The sequence below is a fragment of the Artemia franciscana genome, chromosome 11, assembly GCF_032884065.1.
Source record: "Artemia franciscana chromosome 11, ASM3288406v1, whole genome shotgun sequence".
NCBI lineage: Eukaryota > Metazoa > Arthropoda > Branchiopoda > Anostraca > Artemiidae > Artemia > Artemia franciscana.
This window is the reverse complement of record NC_088873.1, coordinates 19,431,780-19,448,484: the sequence shown is the minus strand read 5'-3', so window position 1 is coordinate 19,448,484 and position 16,705 is coordinate 19,431,780. Positions and strand designations below refer to the sequence as shown.

Genomic DNA, 16,705 nt, shown 5'->3' with positions numbered 1-16,705 from the left:
AATTGTTATTGTGTAATGAAGGAATATAGTTCTTTATATTACGCCTGATTCTTCACTTTACCCCTGATTTTAGCAATGTTTCTATCATGCTAACAAATTGATTGTAAAAATTGCAGTTCATAAGCTGACAGAAAATAGATAGGTAATTACTTAAAAAATCCTCTAACAAATCAAATCAAATGGTTATTACAAGTCAAATCAGTGTCCATAAGGTAATAGTGGTAACAGATAATTGTTGGTAGATACTGTAAAGAAACCAAACAGGAATCAAAATTTGGCTTGATATTAGTCTGCCGACCAAATTCAAGGCAAATGAAGGAATTATCTTGAAATTGCTTTGTTTTGTAATCTTATTTCAAGAAAATTTCAAAGATCTATGTTTGAAACAAGCATGAATTAAGGATTTGTCTTTTAATTGGCTTTTTTTGAAAGTCTGATTCAATCATAGACTATTTTTAATGTTGCAGGCTTAAAACTAGCCTGAATCAAGGATTTACTTTGCCACTGACTTGTTTCAGCATATTTTCAAATTTTAGACTTAGCATAAACTTGAATAAAGTATTGACCTTGCTATTGGCTTGTTTCAAGCCATGATTTAATCTTATGATAAGGGAAGTTGGCCAACAAGCAATTCTATCTGTTTCCAACTATTGGGAATGATTGACAAATGAGGCTTTGCCTTGGAACCTCAGCATGTCATCCAAACCATATTGAACATACATCTTTGGCCTGACATTCTCCTGCCAGCCCCACACTATTCCAATAAACCAAGCAATAAACCCCTGTTTAAACCCCTGTATAAAATTGGCACAAAAACGCAATTTAAAAACTATAGACCAATATCAAACACTTCAATTTTTTCCAGACTTATGGAAAAACTAATTGTCAAGAGAATACAAAATTATTTCGAATCGAATCTTCTTTGGCATCCATCTCAACACGGATTCCGTAAAAAACGTTCATGTAATACACAGCTTTTGGAAGTAATTACTGACTTCCATAGGATGGCAGATGAAGGTCTCAGGTTTGATTGCATCTATACAGTGAATTTAAAGTGAATTTAAAGTGATTTTAGCTATTATTGAGTTTTTTTGTGGGGGTTGGAGTGGTTCGCTCCTGGATGAAGAGGGGGGGACTTGTAAGGATGTTTTTTTTTGTAGGGGCCATGGTTGTATCGAGAAGTGGAGGGAGAGCCATAGTGCATATTTATTTTTGAGGTGATATGGGACTCAGCATGCAGTTTTTGCATAGAGATGAGAGATTAAGTATGTTATGACTGTTATAATTTTTTTTTAAAAACCCGAATGAACTGAACTGAAAGATTTTTCTAAGGCGTTTGATAAAATTTCCATTCCGCTTTTACTTCAAAAGTGTGAGGTATATCACCTTGGTGCCAGAACGTTGAATTGGATTGGTGATTATCTAACAGGCAGGACGCAGAAAGTGATTGTAGTTGATGCTTTGTCCTCTGCTGAGATAGTTTTAAGTGGCGTTCCACAAGGTAGTTGCCTTGGTCCAGTACTTTTCTGCCTTTTCATCAATGACTTGCCTCTTGTTGTCCACCATTCCACAATTAAAATGTTCGCAGATGATGTAAAGCTCTACCGCTCCTTCACAAATTCAGATGAAGCTTCGTTGCTTCAAAAAGACTTGGATGCAGTGCACAATTGGTGTAATGCTAACTCCATGTTTGTCAACGACAATAAGTGTAGGGTTGTCCATTACTTCGGCAAAATAGAACAAATATACCAATACCATTTTGCTGGACATTCAATCTTACCTGTTGATAATGTCCGTGACCTTGGTGTTCATTTTGATTCTAGTCTTAGGTTTGACAAGCATGTCTCTGAAGTAACTCGTAAGGCAAACTATCAGCTATTATGTCTTAGACGGAATTTCCGTAAGTTTAATCTCCGTTCATTCATTGCCATTTATAAATCAACAGTTCGACCTATGCTCGAATACAATTCGTCAGTATGGTATCCATTGAATAAAAATGACAGAGCAAGGGTTGAAAAAATACAGCAAAGAGCAACTAAGCTTGTACCTTATTTGAAACATTTGCCATATGAAAATAGACTGCACAGGCTAGGATTGTCAAGTCTTCAATTCCGAAGGGATAGGGCAGACATTATTAACACATTCCGTATAATCAAAGGCATTGATAATATAAGTACATCACAGTTCTTCACATTTAATGACACTAACAGGACCCGTTATCACCCACATAAATTGTACCCCTCACTTTCAAAAAGGAAAATAGGCCAACATTCATTTTACAGCAGGGTGTGGAAGCCATGGAATGACCTTCCACCTAAAACATTTCTAACAGACAACATAAATAAATTCAAAACAAGACTAGCAGAAACAAATTTTCAAAGTAAATCATTTTTAAATAATTTATAGTATTATTTGTCAGTGTTTGTTGTAGTCGTTATTTTCATTGATTTATATGTGTGTACTATGTTGTCAGTTGTATTATGTATTATGTTGTGTATTATGTTGTCATAACTTCTATTTATTATATTTATTGCGACAAGCTTGAAAGCTTACTGTATTTGGTATTAATAAATAAATAAATAAAAAAAAATAATCCCAACGTTGTTTAAATCCAATCCAACATCACAACCTATATGGCTAACCTCTTCTCTAGTGCTAGGAAAACTGCTTACATAGTAAACACTAAGCTTCCATTTCTTAGATATTCCTTTAAAACTAGCTAGCTGGGTTCTGAGCTTGTTTGAGGCTTTTGCATAATTTTGACTTGCATTTGGAAGCTTGATTCAGTTTTTGATATAAGAAAATTTGCTAGTTGTGCTGATGATGGAAGGGGGGAGGTGGGGGGGGGGGGCTAAGAGGCCCTAGGAAACAGGAGTACAATAATTAACTATCATCCTAGCTAAATTATGTTGTCAGCTGCAAACTTACCACCTAAACTGCCTAAATATGGAATTTTGCACCTGATACTGTGTCCAAAAATTACATTTGAATAGCTTGGAAGCAGGCTACAAGACTAGAGGTTATTCACCCTAGGTTACTGAAAGAAACAGTATCAATTATCTCAAAACCTCTTATCCAAATTTCTCAAGGTTGACAAAAAACTTTGGCAGCGCCAATTGATTAGAGAGTTGCCCATATTACTCTTCTTTTCAAAAAAAGGTAATAAAGATGAAGCATGCAGCTATTAGCTAGTAAACCTGACTTTGGTTGTTGGCAAAATAATGGAAGCAATTGTAAACACAGCAATCACTAGCCACTTAATAGTAAATATGATTATTTGTGATGGACAACATTGATGAAACCCTTTACATGATTCTTGTTTTACAGGATTGCCTGTTCACTTTTCTTCTTAAAGTTGTCTACAAAAAATGGATCATTTTCATAATTCAAGCCCTGAGGTTGTTTTGGTCATGTCCCCCTTAGAGGCACATTTTGAACCTTTTGCTCATTCTGAGTAAAATGATTATCTTCAAATTTGATTCAAATGTGGAAAATAAGCAATGTAACTTGCAGTTTTGACTTAATGAGTGCTTTTTCATTTTCTACAGCAACCTTTGTTATACAAAGTGACTTGGAAAATAAAAATGTTTGAGACACTTTACTTTTTACTTAGTTAACACCAATCAATGTATTTACATCATATGTCACCTTTTGATTCTGTTTCGAAAGTAGTTACATTCTTGAAGCATCTATTTTAGTTATATTCACACATTAGTCAAACAGTTCGTGGTAACGAACTGAAGTAAGGAGCGACCCGGCTCAATAGTAAACGAAACTCTAAATAACGGAATTTTGATGCTAAAATATATATCAAAAGAATCGGATTTTCATGCTGATTATAATATATAAGTTTCATCAAATTTGGTCTTTGTCATCAAAAGTTACGAGCCTGAGAAAATTTGTCTTATTTTAGAAAATAGGGGAAAACATCCCCTAAAAGTCACAGAATCTTAACGAAAATCACACCATCGGATTCAGCGTATCAGAGAACCCTATAGCAAAATTTTCAAGCTCCTATCTTCAAAAATGTGGAATTTCATATTTTTTGCCAAAGACAAATCACGGGTGCGTGTTTATTTGTTTTTTTGTTTTTTTTTTCCCAGGGGTCATCGTATCGACCAAGTGGTCCTAGAATTTTGCAAGAGGGCTCATTCTAACGGAAATGAACAGTTCTAGTGCCCTTTTTCAGTTACCAAAAATTGAAGGGCACCTAGGCCCCCTCCCACGCTAATTTTTTCTCCAAAGTCAACAGATCAAAATTTTCAGATAGCCATTTTGTTCCGCATAGTCAAAAACCATTATAGCTATGTCTTTGGGAGTGACATACTCCCCCACAGTCCCTGGGGGAGGGGCTGCAAGTTACAAACTTCGACCAGTGTTTACATATAATAATGGTTATTGGGAAGTGTTCAGTCGTTTTCAGGGGATTTTTTTGGTTTTGGGGGTGGGGTTGAGGGGAGGGGGCTATGTGGGAGGATTTTTCCTTGGTGAAATATGTCATGGGGGAAGAGAAATTCAATGAAAAGGGCGCAGGATTTTCTAAAATTACTATAAAAAAAACAATGAAAAAATAAACATGGAAAAATTCTTTCAATTGAAAGTAAGGAGTACCATTGAAACTTAAAACGAACAGAGATTATTACGCATATGAGGGATTCTAAAAATACTTTAGCATAAAGAGCGAGGTATTTAGGAGGAGATAAATACCTCGCTCTTTATGCTATAGTATTTTTAGTAATTTCAACTATTTATTCTACGGCCTTTCTGATTCAGGGTTCATTCTTAAAGAATCGGCACAAAACTTACGATTTAGTGTAAAGAGCGAGGTATTAACGAGGGTACAAATCCCCTCATATATATAATAAAAATTTAAGAATATAAAAGTTTGTTACGTAAGTTAATTCTTAAGTTACGTATATTTTTTACTAATAAAAAAATTCGTTAAAAATTAAAATTTATAGTTGCCTTTTTGTGTAACCGAAAAATTGCATGGCAACTAGGCCTCCTTCCCCATCCCATATTTCTCAAAATCGGCTGATCAGAACTAAGAGAAAGCCATTTAGCCAAAAAAGGAATTAAAATGTAAATTTCATTTTAATAATTTATGTGTGGAGAGCCAAAATCAAGCATGCATTAATTAAAAAACGTTCAGAAATTACATAAAAAAACTAGTTTTTCTAACTGAAAGTAAGGAGCGACATTAAAACTTAAAACGAACAAAAATTACTCCGTATATGAAATGGGTTGTCCCCTCCGCAATCCTTCGCTCTTTACGCTAAAGTTTGACTCTTTACCACAATTCTGCTTTTTAAAACAATTAAAAGCTTTAGCATAAAGAGCGAGGGATTGCGGAGTGGACAACCCATTTCATATACGGAGTAATTTCTGTTCGTTTTAAGTTTTAATGTCGCTCCTTACTTTCAGTTGGAAAAACTATTTTTTTTATGTAATTAATTCAAAAGCTCATTTCTATTCACAAAAGAATATTTTTTTCTTTTGCGAAGCTCCAAATGTTCCTTTGACCTAATTAAGCAGAAACATCTGAGGACTCTGTTCACTTTTAAGAGAGTCTTTTGTCTGTCTAGATTAATGGGCTAGTTTTAAGGATTGACCAATTGAAGAGTAAATAGGTTTGCTAGTATAGTTAGGTATTGGGATTAAGTAGCAGATCTCCCATAAGAAAGGCTAGAATGGATGCAGCTAAATTAAAAAAAAGATAAGACTTCACAAAAAGTAAACGAGTGATTTTGAAATCCAAAACGAGCAGAAATAAAGTCATATAATGAAGCCAAATTGAAAACAAGCAGCAATTATGAATGAATGAATGGAACCCAAAACAAACATAAATTAAAATAAATGATTGTGTTTAACTTATAACAAATAGAAATTACTTTGAGCCTACAAATGAAACCTAAAATGAGCATAATTTATAAAGGTGGGACTACCATAAGTAAACTTCAAACCCCAAAAGGCTAGTGGGTCATTTTTACTTTAAAGAAAATCACATTTTTTTTAACAGTTTTGTTTTATATTAGCTGTATTAATAGTACAAATATTAAAAAAACTACAGAAAAGAAACAAAGATTTTCTTACAATAGTTAGTTTTTCCATTTAAAAAGGACATTTTTTGTCCCTGTTATTAGCCTTATTTGGTTTGATTTAAAACTAGAAAACTGATATTTAACTGGCGGTTTGAGATAAAACGCCAATTAACATTTTGATACAGTCGGTTTTGTTTGCTGAACTTATCTTAAAAATCGGTGAATCAATGAATGATTCATCAATTAATTTTCTAGACGGTTGAAACAAATGGATTTGAAAGGAAGAAAACATCTCTAAAAATTTGTTGCAGATCATAATAGTATAAATTGATTGTTTGAAATTCAGTGATATATTAAAAAGAAAAAAAAAATCCCAGGAGTTTGCACAGTATTTAATATTCTAATAGTACAGTGAAAAAAGGATACTCTGCATATATTTTGTTTTTAGTGTAGTGCAAATGAAACTCTAGTTTGGGGAATGGGAATCAATATGTAGTCTAATTATGGTGTTTTCTGTTCCATTTATGTTTTTTTTTCATTTATACTAATTTCTGCTTATTTTTCAGTTTGACTTGATTAAATGCATTTTAGTTTCTGGTCATTTAGATTTTATCTATTTTATGACTTGAATTCCGTTTGCTTAGGTTTTAATACTTTTTTTTTGTGTTTTTTTTAAACAACTCTTTTTAGAAAATAGAAAAGAAATTTAGTTCGTTTTTTAATTATCATAGTTTTGTTATTTTTCAGTTTGAATGTTTTGTTTGAGAATGTTTGTAAGTTATTTGGAGCCTTTTCTTCTTATGAAGCAATACTTCGACTTGAGGTATCCACTATATAACATTATGTGCCGTTTTTTAAGGTGAAGATCAGTGATTGGTTGGTAGTTTTGGACTTTTGCCAATTCTGCAAAGTAAAATTTGCTTTTGTTTCTCTGAGTCAATGCTTCTAGTTTAAAGTCTGCTTGTATTTTCTTCCTGACAATATGGTTTTTCTCAATACATTTTGTAGAACTACCCAGAATGCATCTGTTAATGATAAATAGTTGGGGCTTTAGAAATCAGTGTGAATAGTGGTTTTAACCAATTCTATTAAGTAAAACTGCAGAGTTTTACTGCTGATGATGAACACTGTATATGTGTTCGAAATATCCAGTTAAAAGTTTTATATCTGTTCACTGACGATTAAAAGGTTTCATCCCTATTTTGAACTGTTATACTTTCGTCAAGTTATCTATTAAGTAAAATTTACTAATATTCTGTGAGCAAATTTTGCTAGTTTAAAGTTTTTCTTTTCTAACAGTTTACATTTTTCATTACTTTTTGGTAGAACTACCTTGAATGAACCTATTAATGGTAGATACATCTTCAAAGTACACGGAAGACTTTCTATCAAATGTGTTGATTTTAAATAAAAATTGTCTTAATTTATAGCTAATGAATGCAGCTTTTAGGGAGGGCGAAAATCGTGCTTTTGCTCATGTGTAGTTTTGCCTTTGTAATAGTCATATGAATATTTATTCTTCATTCCCTTGCTGTTAGAACAATATTTTTTTTGCCAATACGAATATGTTTGTCTTTTTTTGCATAGCAATTTGTTTCAGTCCAAACTTTAGAAACCTTTTTTGTCTGGTAATAAATTTTTGACTGACTCTACACTTTTCAACCCACTGCAATAAGGTTAAAACTAGCCATCCCATTAAAGTGTACTGTGGAATCAAAGAATAAGTGTTCAGGAGAAATCTCCCACAGTCTTTGGACTTCTTTGTTTTGTTTATCTCACTTTTTTGTAGGCCTTAAGTACCACAGTCGTTCAAGTCCTTCATTCTGATTCGGCCACTCACAGTAGATGGATAAAAAGGCACTGTGGGGTGGCCTGCTTTGTGCGGGATAGCCAGAGAAGATCGTATTTCATCCGTGTTTACTGTCCAGATAAGCAAATAGCTTTATGGGAGCAAGAATTGTATAATAATTTTACTTACAAGATGCAGAGATCATATTTTCACACATTTGAAGGTGATGTAAGTATTCTAATAATTGTCTCAGTATGGGCGTCTTGTACACATTCCTGACATAAGAAGTTGGGAAATTTAGTAAAAACGCATTTTCTTTTGTTTCATTCCTCCTCCCAAGATTATACTCTCTGATTTCACCACCTCTACGGACTGGAGTTGTGTACCTATGGTAATATAGCAGGCAATGTTTTAAAGTAAAATGTTTTTTGAAACATTTTAACAAATGACAATCCAATAAAACAATAAAAATCTTTGTATCAGAACTCTAGAAAATAAAATTTTATTACAGTCGTCATTTTCTTGGACCTTAATATTTTGTTTTTTCTAAAAAAAAAGTATGCTCTTAATGTAGATCCTGTTTTGACTTCTGTTATATCTGAAAAACAATGCCAGTCAAACGAATGATCAATGTAAGGTTTAAATGTTATGTATAACATAGATATATATATATATATATATATATATATATATATATATATATATATATATATGCATACATATATATATCACCCATGGTTTCAGTTTTTGACACGAATTAGAAGGTTTATTCGTATTACAATCCTGTTATATATTTCCATTATCAATTCTTGGGTAATTTCAAAATATGAAAATAGTTAGAATGTGATCTGTCACTTTTCAGAAAAAATTACATGTTTCAATATAGTTTACAATTTACTAATGTTTAATTACCCTTGGTCAGTCAAGATTAAGATTTATTCGGTCTTGACTTTGAACCATCCGGAAAAAAACTAATGTTGGAAAACAGCTAGGGTGTGTACTCTAGACAGGTGAGATCCTGATAAATTTAGATTGTCTTTGTGTAATGAACTGCAACAAGTGCTAAAAACTGTGATGATGTTACATACTAGTTCAACTGGCTAGTTTCTTGTTACATAGGAAATACATTGGAGCATGAGAACAAAGCAACGGAGGAAGGAAGGAGCACAAGAGTGATTATATTATCCCAAAGGAACAAAAGCAGGGAAAGGTATAGGGAAACTGGAATAAAAGAGGAAAGGAACACGGGCACGAAGGCTGAAACAAAAAATTGACGTGAAAAGAGGAGTGAACGCCACAAACAATGAAACTTTTCTTGTTTTATTGATTGGAATTAGGGATAGAGGAGCCCTTTGCATTATGTGTCCCTGGGTTGGGGCCAGTTTGGAAAAAACGATATGTTCAAGTGCCCCCGGATATGGGACATTTAGTAAAGAATGATATGGCCTTTATGTATATTTTTTTTACCCTTACCACTTTCTATTGGATGGGTGATCGGAGAAGCTTAGGAGAGATTGATTAGAAATTAAAAGATCTAGTTTCTTTTTTAAAAGTTGAAATTGAGAATTAAGATAAAATGCCTTTGTTAAAAAAAAAACTAAATTTTGTGTATTTTCCGTTTGTGCTGTTCAAAAATCTTCAGGAAGTTTCTTCAACTGTGATCAGCTTCAGCTAATCTACCGTAAATTCAACTGGCAAGCTGGAAAATTGAAAACTGTACAATGGACACATTCGACCTGTGGCATGAGTCTGGATATGATGAACTCGCAAACAGCTCAAGACAAAAACCAATGCGTATTTTTTTATACCAATAATCTGTTAAAAATCCGAATTGGAAAATTTTTAAAGAGCAAACTTGCATATTTGAAGCCAAAAAAATGAAAGGTTTTAGACGCTACTCATGGCGGAATTTTAGATCTATATAAGAATAATTGGCAAAAAAAAGCTCAAAGCCTTGTATCTGCACGAAAACTTGATTTTGAGTTAATGATGAATCCCCTGTAACCCCGACACGGTGATTCCAATGGTACAGTCGTTTTTTCTATCTACTATCCTAAATATTACATCTGACTTGTGATCAGACAAAGTATTATGTAATAAACTACCAGCTGAGATTATTGGTCAACACACGTGCCTAAAAAACCTGTAAGATATATTCTTGAATGAGGACGAGAGGAGAATATATGTCCCCATCCTCCCAGTACGAAATTTTGATTACTCTTAATCATCTCATAGAAAATAAATTTTGAAATTTCTACTCGACCCTTCAGCTGTGAGACAAAATACAGTAGACCCTACAAAAATGTATATTGAATTTTTACTTATTGTTTGAACCTTACTTATGTGTAATCAAAAATACTCGCTCTGCTTCATAATTTAGGGACTTATTTTAGAGCATCACACTATTGTTTTTGGAGATGAAAATTGGCTAAAAGTTACCTACATAAGCAATTATATAGGTTGATTTTCGCATTGAATAAAAAGATGTGTTCAATGGCATTCCTATATTTCCACGGAGATCTCTCATCATGTTTTTCTGGCATGTTTCAACGAGTGAGTGAAGTCAACTTATATACAGTTCAAAATCGGGAGGATATACTAGTTCCTTCCACCCCCTCTGTGCGTTCAGACTTTGGTTTTGCCGTTGCTGTGGGGCATGCCTGGAAATCTATTCCTGTTGGGATTCGGGACTCCCATACCCTTGGCTCCTTTAAAAGACACGAAAATATTTTTGTTGGAGAAGAATATATTATTGTGAAAATTTATAAATAATGTAGTTTTAAATTGGATATTCAATGGAGAATAGTTGGTTTCATTTTTTTTTTATGATTTAGCGTTGGTTCTTGACCTAGCTGACAGAGTAAGATTTGTTGTTGTTGTTAGGTGATTTGGAGATCAGTTGTCTTCGTTTGAGTATTCGCGTGAGCAGTACTTCTCATTTATTATTGTCTAGTCCTAGTTCAGTAACCTGAAAATGATTAATATGTAGTGTTAATTTTTCCAACAAAAATTCTGAAAATGTCATTTATGCCCATTGGCCTTTAGGCCAGAAGGATTTTAGGCCTTGTGCGTTTGTAAAGTAAATCATCAAAGAGAGGAAAATTTCATGCTTTTAGTCGTTGGGTGTAATAGTAGATTTCATGTATATATTAATTATTGTAGGATTGTATGGTTGGACTAAATTTTGTTGACGAAGAAGAAGCACACCGTTTCCATAAAACAATTGAGACGTACTTGCGAAGAAAGCAAGAAAAACTTGGTAAGTTAGTTAATTTTTTTTTGTCTTCTATTCCTGTCAATTTAAAATAACCAAGTTTCCCTGATTGAAGTGAAGAGCAAAGCTGAAACTTAAACGAAAAATAAATTGTTGTTTGCAGTCTCTGCAACATATGTCTATAAAACTAGTGCCAATAAACTGATAACATTTTCTTATATTTTTATGATTATACAAAAATAGCGCTTTACTGAAAACACAAAATCTATAAACAAGAAACAAGAAGGCTCTATTTTTTACCATTAAAAAAAAATCCTAAAGCGCTTTAAGTTTCTCCTGTGTCAAAAACCTATAGCGTATTGTGTTATTGATAAAGCCCTAGTTTGAGATAGTCCTATAAAAATAGAGAAATATCCTCAGTCGGTTTCTTTTTACTAGTTCTATGCATTAACTATAAAGCAATAATTTAGCTCGTCTTAAGTTTCAACTTAAATATTTATTTTCATCAGAAAAACTTTTTTTTTAATTTTTTCATGAATGATATCGAACTCCATATAGTAAACTTGTAAACTTGAATGTCACTATTTCTAGTACTATTTTAACTGTTTTTGTTAATGTTTTTGCTAATTATTTTGTTAAAATTAACTTATTGTAACAAAAACATTAACCTCCAATTGAGTGTAGGGCTCTTAAAGCTTGATATGCTAATAAAACCAAATATTTGACTCGACACGATAATGATCACAACATAAAGGAAAATGGTTAAAGAATAAAAACCATTAGAAAACAAAGAAATGCTGAGCGTGGGGGCATGATAGACCACCTCTACATGGATGCGCAATAAAAACAAAGAATTTTCTTTATTAATATAATTCAATGTTCTATTGTCAAAGGTCAATAAACCATCTTTAATATTTCTTTTTTTTTATATTTAGTTGAGATTGCCGATATGAATACAACTTATATTTGTTGGAAATAATGGTATTTGCTTTCTAGTTGAAAACAAAGCCCTTTCATATCATGGAATTAGATGTGTTTTAGACCGCCTAAGAGCCGAAGTTGGGGACAGAATCATTGGAGATTTTATATAAAATAACTACTATAATTTATATTTGACAATCTCGTGTAGAAATATTAACTTATATGTTCCAAATTAAAAAATTCAAGAAAAAAAAGTTCATATTTAATGCGCAGTTTTACGTTCCGATGATAAATAATTACACATTAATTCAAATAAGAGACAGTTAAATAATGGAAAATTATTTTTAAAATTTTGGATAGAAAGTTTTCTGCTGAAAATATAAAGACCCATTATTTTGTGAAAGTTTTACCCTTAGATGATCACCATGGTTTTAAAATGACAAAGGGGATTAAGAAAAACCCCTAAATAACATTACAACAGGATGGTAGTTATTTCTATCAGGTTTGTCTCCTTATCATGTTATGATATTGTACTTGCAATTCTCTATCTATTAGAAAATGTATTTGCACAAATGTATGAATTAAAAATATGTATGAGCGTTCAAAATTATAAATGCAATATTTCAAGCAAATTAGTTGACAATTTATCATGGCTTAACGAATTACGGTTATTTAAGATTCTTAACAACCACTTAAAGTTCTGCGAATGTAGCTCGAGGGAAATGGAATTGAAGGGGGCTGGGGATGTAGTTATAGACTTAAAATTTTTTGTAAATACAAGTTCTCTGAACGTACTGTAGGCTAAGAATTTGTTCTTCCAGTGTTTGGTTAGTAAATAAGTCTTGCGTCAAGATTAATGAAAGTAGTTTAACCATTGTTACAATAATTTTTACATTAAATTGGGATTATGTTCATTTTGGCTAATAAAAATAAGTAAATGTTACCAACATGTCTCTCAAACGCCATACCATCTTCTTCTGTTCCTCTCCGCCCGCCAAAAAAGTTGGAGGGATTTCTAGCCACAAATGTGATCAGAAGTAGAATTGAGAGACGAATCAGTTGAAAACAGTCCAACCTGAGCGATAAATTTGGATATCATACTTTTTGTATGTAATTACTTAATTACTTAAATTGTACTTAAGTAATAACTTAAGTAAAAAATTGAAGTACTTAAGGGTACTTAAATAATCAAGTACTTTCTTGATGAGAAAAATTATACCAGCATGACGCAGGGCGATGCGACGAATTGAACTGCCTATATATTAGTGGATGAATGGATTTTAGTCTTTGAGAACAGCGGCTCCTGGTCCGGCACGAAATTTCAAAAAAGGACGCTATCATGGCGGAACTACCATATATATTGAACGGACAGTTTTTATGGCACTTAGTATTAACCAAGTGACATATAGCAATCGCAAATTCTGTCGGTCTGTCGGTCCCGGTTTTGCTACTTTAGGCACTTCCAGGTAAGTTAGGACGATGAAATTTGGCAGGCGTATCAGGGACCGGACCAGATCAAATTAGAAATAGTCGTTTTCCCGATTTTACCCTCTGAGGGGAGTGGGGGGCCCGTTAATTCTGAAAAATTAGAAAAAATGAGGTATTTTTAACTTACGAACGGTTGATCGGATCTCAATGAAATTTGATATTTAGAAGGATATCGTGTCTCAGAGCTCTTATTTTAAATCTCGAACAGATCTGGTGACATTGGAGGGGGAGTTGGGAGGGGGAAACCTAAAACTTGGAAAACACTTAGAGTGGAGGGATCGGGATGAAACTTGGTGGGAAAGATAAGCACAAGTCCTAGATACATGATTGACATAACTGGAACGGATCCGCTCTCTTTGGGGTAGTTGGGGGGGGGGTTAATTCTGAAAAATTAGAAAAAATGAGGTATTTTTAACTTACGAACGGGTTATCGGATCTCAATGAAATTTGATATTTAGAAGGATATCGTGTCTCAGATCTCTTATTTTAAATCCCGACCGGATCTTGTGACATCGGGGGGATTTGGGAGGGGGAACCTAAAACTTGGAAAACCTTTAGAGTGGCGGGATCGGGATGAAAATTGGTGGGAAAAATAAGCACAAGTCCTAGATACATGATTGACATAACCGGAACGGATCCGCTCTCATTGGGGTAGTTGGGGGAGGGGTTAATTCTGAAAAAATTAGAAAAAATGAGGTATTTTTAACTTACGAACGGGTGATCAGATCTCAATGAAATTTGATATTTAGAAGGATATCGTGTTTCAAAACTCTTATTTTAAGTCCCTACCGGATCTGATGACATTGGGGAGAGTTTGGGGTGGGGGAACCTAAAATCATGGAAACGATTATAGAGTGGAGGGATCGGGATGAAACTTGGTGGAAAAAAAAGCAGAAGTCTTAGATTCGTGATTTATATAACTGGGACGGATCCGATCTATTGGGGGGGAGGGGAGTTAAATCTGAAAAATTAGAAAAAACTGACGTATTTTTAACTTACGAAGGAGTGATCGGATCTTCATGAAACTTCATATTTAGCAGGACCTCGTGACTCATATCTCTTATTTTAAATCTCAACCGGATCCAGCGTAATTGGGGGGGGGGGCTGTTGAAGGGAACCGGAAATCTTAGAAGATACTTAAAGCGGTGAGATCAGGATGAAACTGGATGGGAAGAATAAAAACCTGTCTAAGACACGTGACTGACTTAATCGGATCGGATCTGCTCTCTTTGGTGGAGTTGGGGGGAGGAGGATTATTTTGAAAATTGAGGTATTTGTAACTTACGAAAGGGTGACCAGATCTTAATGAAATTTGATATTTAGAAGGATCTTGTGCTTTAAAGCTCTTTTTAAATTCCAACTAGATCCTGTGACAATGGGGGGGGGGTTGGAGGGGGAAACCGGAATTCTTGGAAAACGTGAAAATTGTTTTTTTTTTATTTTACGAAGAGGTGATCGGATCTTAACGAAATTTGATATTTAGAAGGAATTCATGTCTCTGAGCTCTTATTTCAAATCCCGACCAGATCTTTTGACATTGGGGGGAGTTGGAGGGGGAAATCTTGGAAAACACTTGGAGTGGATGAATCGGGATGAAGCTTGGTGGATAGAATAAGGAAATGTCCTTGATACGTGATTGAATGAACCGTACTGGATTCGCTCTCTTTGGGTGAGTTTGGGGGAGGGGCTCAGTGATTTGGCGAGTTTGGTGCCTCTGGACGTGCTAGGACGACGAAAATTGGTAGGCGTGTCAGGGAGCTACTCAAATTGACTTAATAAAGTCGTTTTCCCAGACTCGACCATCTGGGGGGGGGCTAAAGGGAGAGGAAAAATTAGAAAAAAATTAGGTATTTATAACATACGAGTGGGTGATCGGATCTTAATGAATTTTGATACTTAGAAGGACATCGTGACTCAGAGCTTTTATTTTAAATCCTGACCGGCATTAAGCCTCTTTACTTTCCTTTTAAATCTATCTATTGATTCATAGAATTTTGCTGGAGCTCAAACCATATGATCTCTTGGCTCTTAGCTCTTCTTGCTTCGTCACAAGTGCCATATGAGCTCTTAGCTCTTGTTTTTGTGATAAATTTGATAAACAGTAAGAACAAAAGGAAATCAAGTATCAGAGAGGCTAGTGAACTTGTTGGCTCACTTTCGGGGTCGTCTGAATCGGAAGATAATACTGGCCTTGATTATTGCTCACCTTCTAAAAAATTTAAGGGAGATTTCTTTGCTGCAAGACCGTTGAAACTGACACTGTCAAAAGTAAATTTTTTGGCACTGGACTACACTCTGGACGAGATACGACCCCTTTACACTGTTGAGAAGCCGTCGTTCAAAATCTGATAGCAGGTCTTGGACCTTATGCAGAGGTTCCAGGAAGAAAAGGTTAAGCTGTGCAAATTGAACCTAAGTTTTTGAAGTGCAGAAAGACATGGTTCGTGATTTTTAACACACCGACTACATGTCGCTGACAATACACATTTGGTGTGCCAACAACAAAAGCTACTTGGGAATGACTGCACACTTGCTCAGCGAGGATTGAAATGGAAATCTTATGCCCTTGCTTGTTGCTGTTTCAAGGGCTCATTCACTTATGAGAGAATTGCTGAACAACTGAATGGCGTATTTGTCAGGTACAAAAATGCAGTTGATAAAAATTAACGAGTGGTTTTGACCGATAACGCCTCTAACTTTAGTTATCCGATGGTTTCCGATGAATATGTTCAAGACATTAATGAAGAAAATGAAGATGAAGGGGCAGTACCACGCCGCTTTTTTGAAGTGTATTGCTCTCTGGGATGCCGTGAATAAGAATTCAAAAGCTGCTGCTGCTGTGAAAGAGGTACATGACAAACAGCTTATAAGACCTGTGGTAACCAGGTGGCCCTCGAAATATGAAAGTGTCGAACGTTTGATGTATTGTAACAAAATTGGAAAGCTTGCTGACGTATGTGATGCTTTGCAAAAACCAAGACTAACTTCTCGTGATACTGAAATTCTTGAAGAATACATGAAAATTATGAAGTCAGTAGCAGTGGCATTGGACATTCTTCAGGGGGAGGAAAAATGCTACTTCGGTGGTATCTATCCTACAATCAAATCATTTGAAAGGAAGCTCAAAAAGCTGAAAGATTTGGCGAAAGTCAGCCAGCCTTTGGTACATGCTCTACTTGTGGGTCTGTCATGCAAGAGACTATGTTGTTGCCACGGCAAGTCATCCTTTCTTCAAATTGAAGTGGTATCCTG

General features: G+C 34.4%; 1 protein-coding gene and 1 long non-coding RNA gene across 2 annotated transcripts in view; both read left to right on the top strand.

Annotated features, from left to right (window-relative positions):
- LOC136032933 (uncharacterized) overlaps positions 1–16,705 on the top strand; it is a 417,461-nt gene that overhangs the window by 233,463 nt on the left and 167,293 nt on the right. The window lies entirely within an intron of this gene.
- LOC136033324 (actin nucleation-promoting factor WASL-like) overlaps positions 1–16,705 on the top strand; it is a 65,896-nt gene that overhangs the window by 6,060 nt on the left and 43,131 nt on the right. The window contains exons 2-4 of the mRNA XM_065714118.1: positions 7,831–8,058; positions 10,993–11,089; positions 16,156–16,635. Of these exons, the coding sequence (XP_065570190.1) occupies positions 7,831–8,058; positions 10,993–11,089; positions 16,156–16,635 (805 nt within the window). The remainder of the gene's footprint in view (positions 1–7,830; positions 8,059–10,992; positions 11,090–16,155; positions 16,636–16,705) is intronic.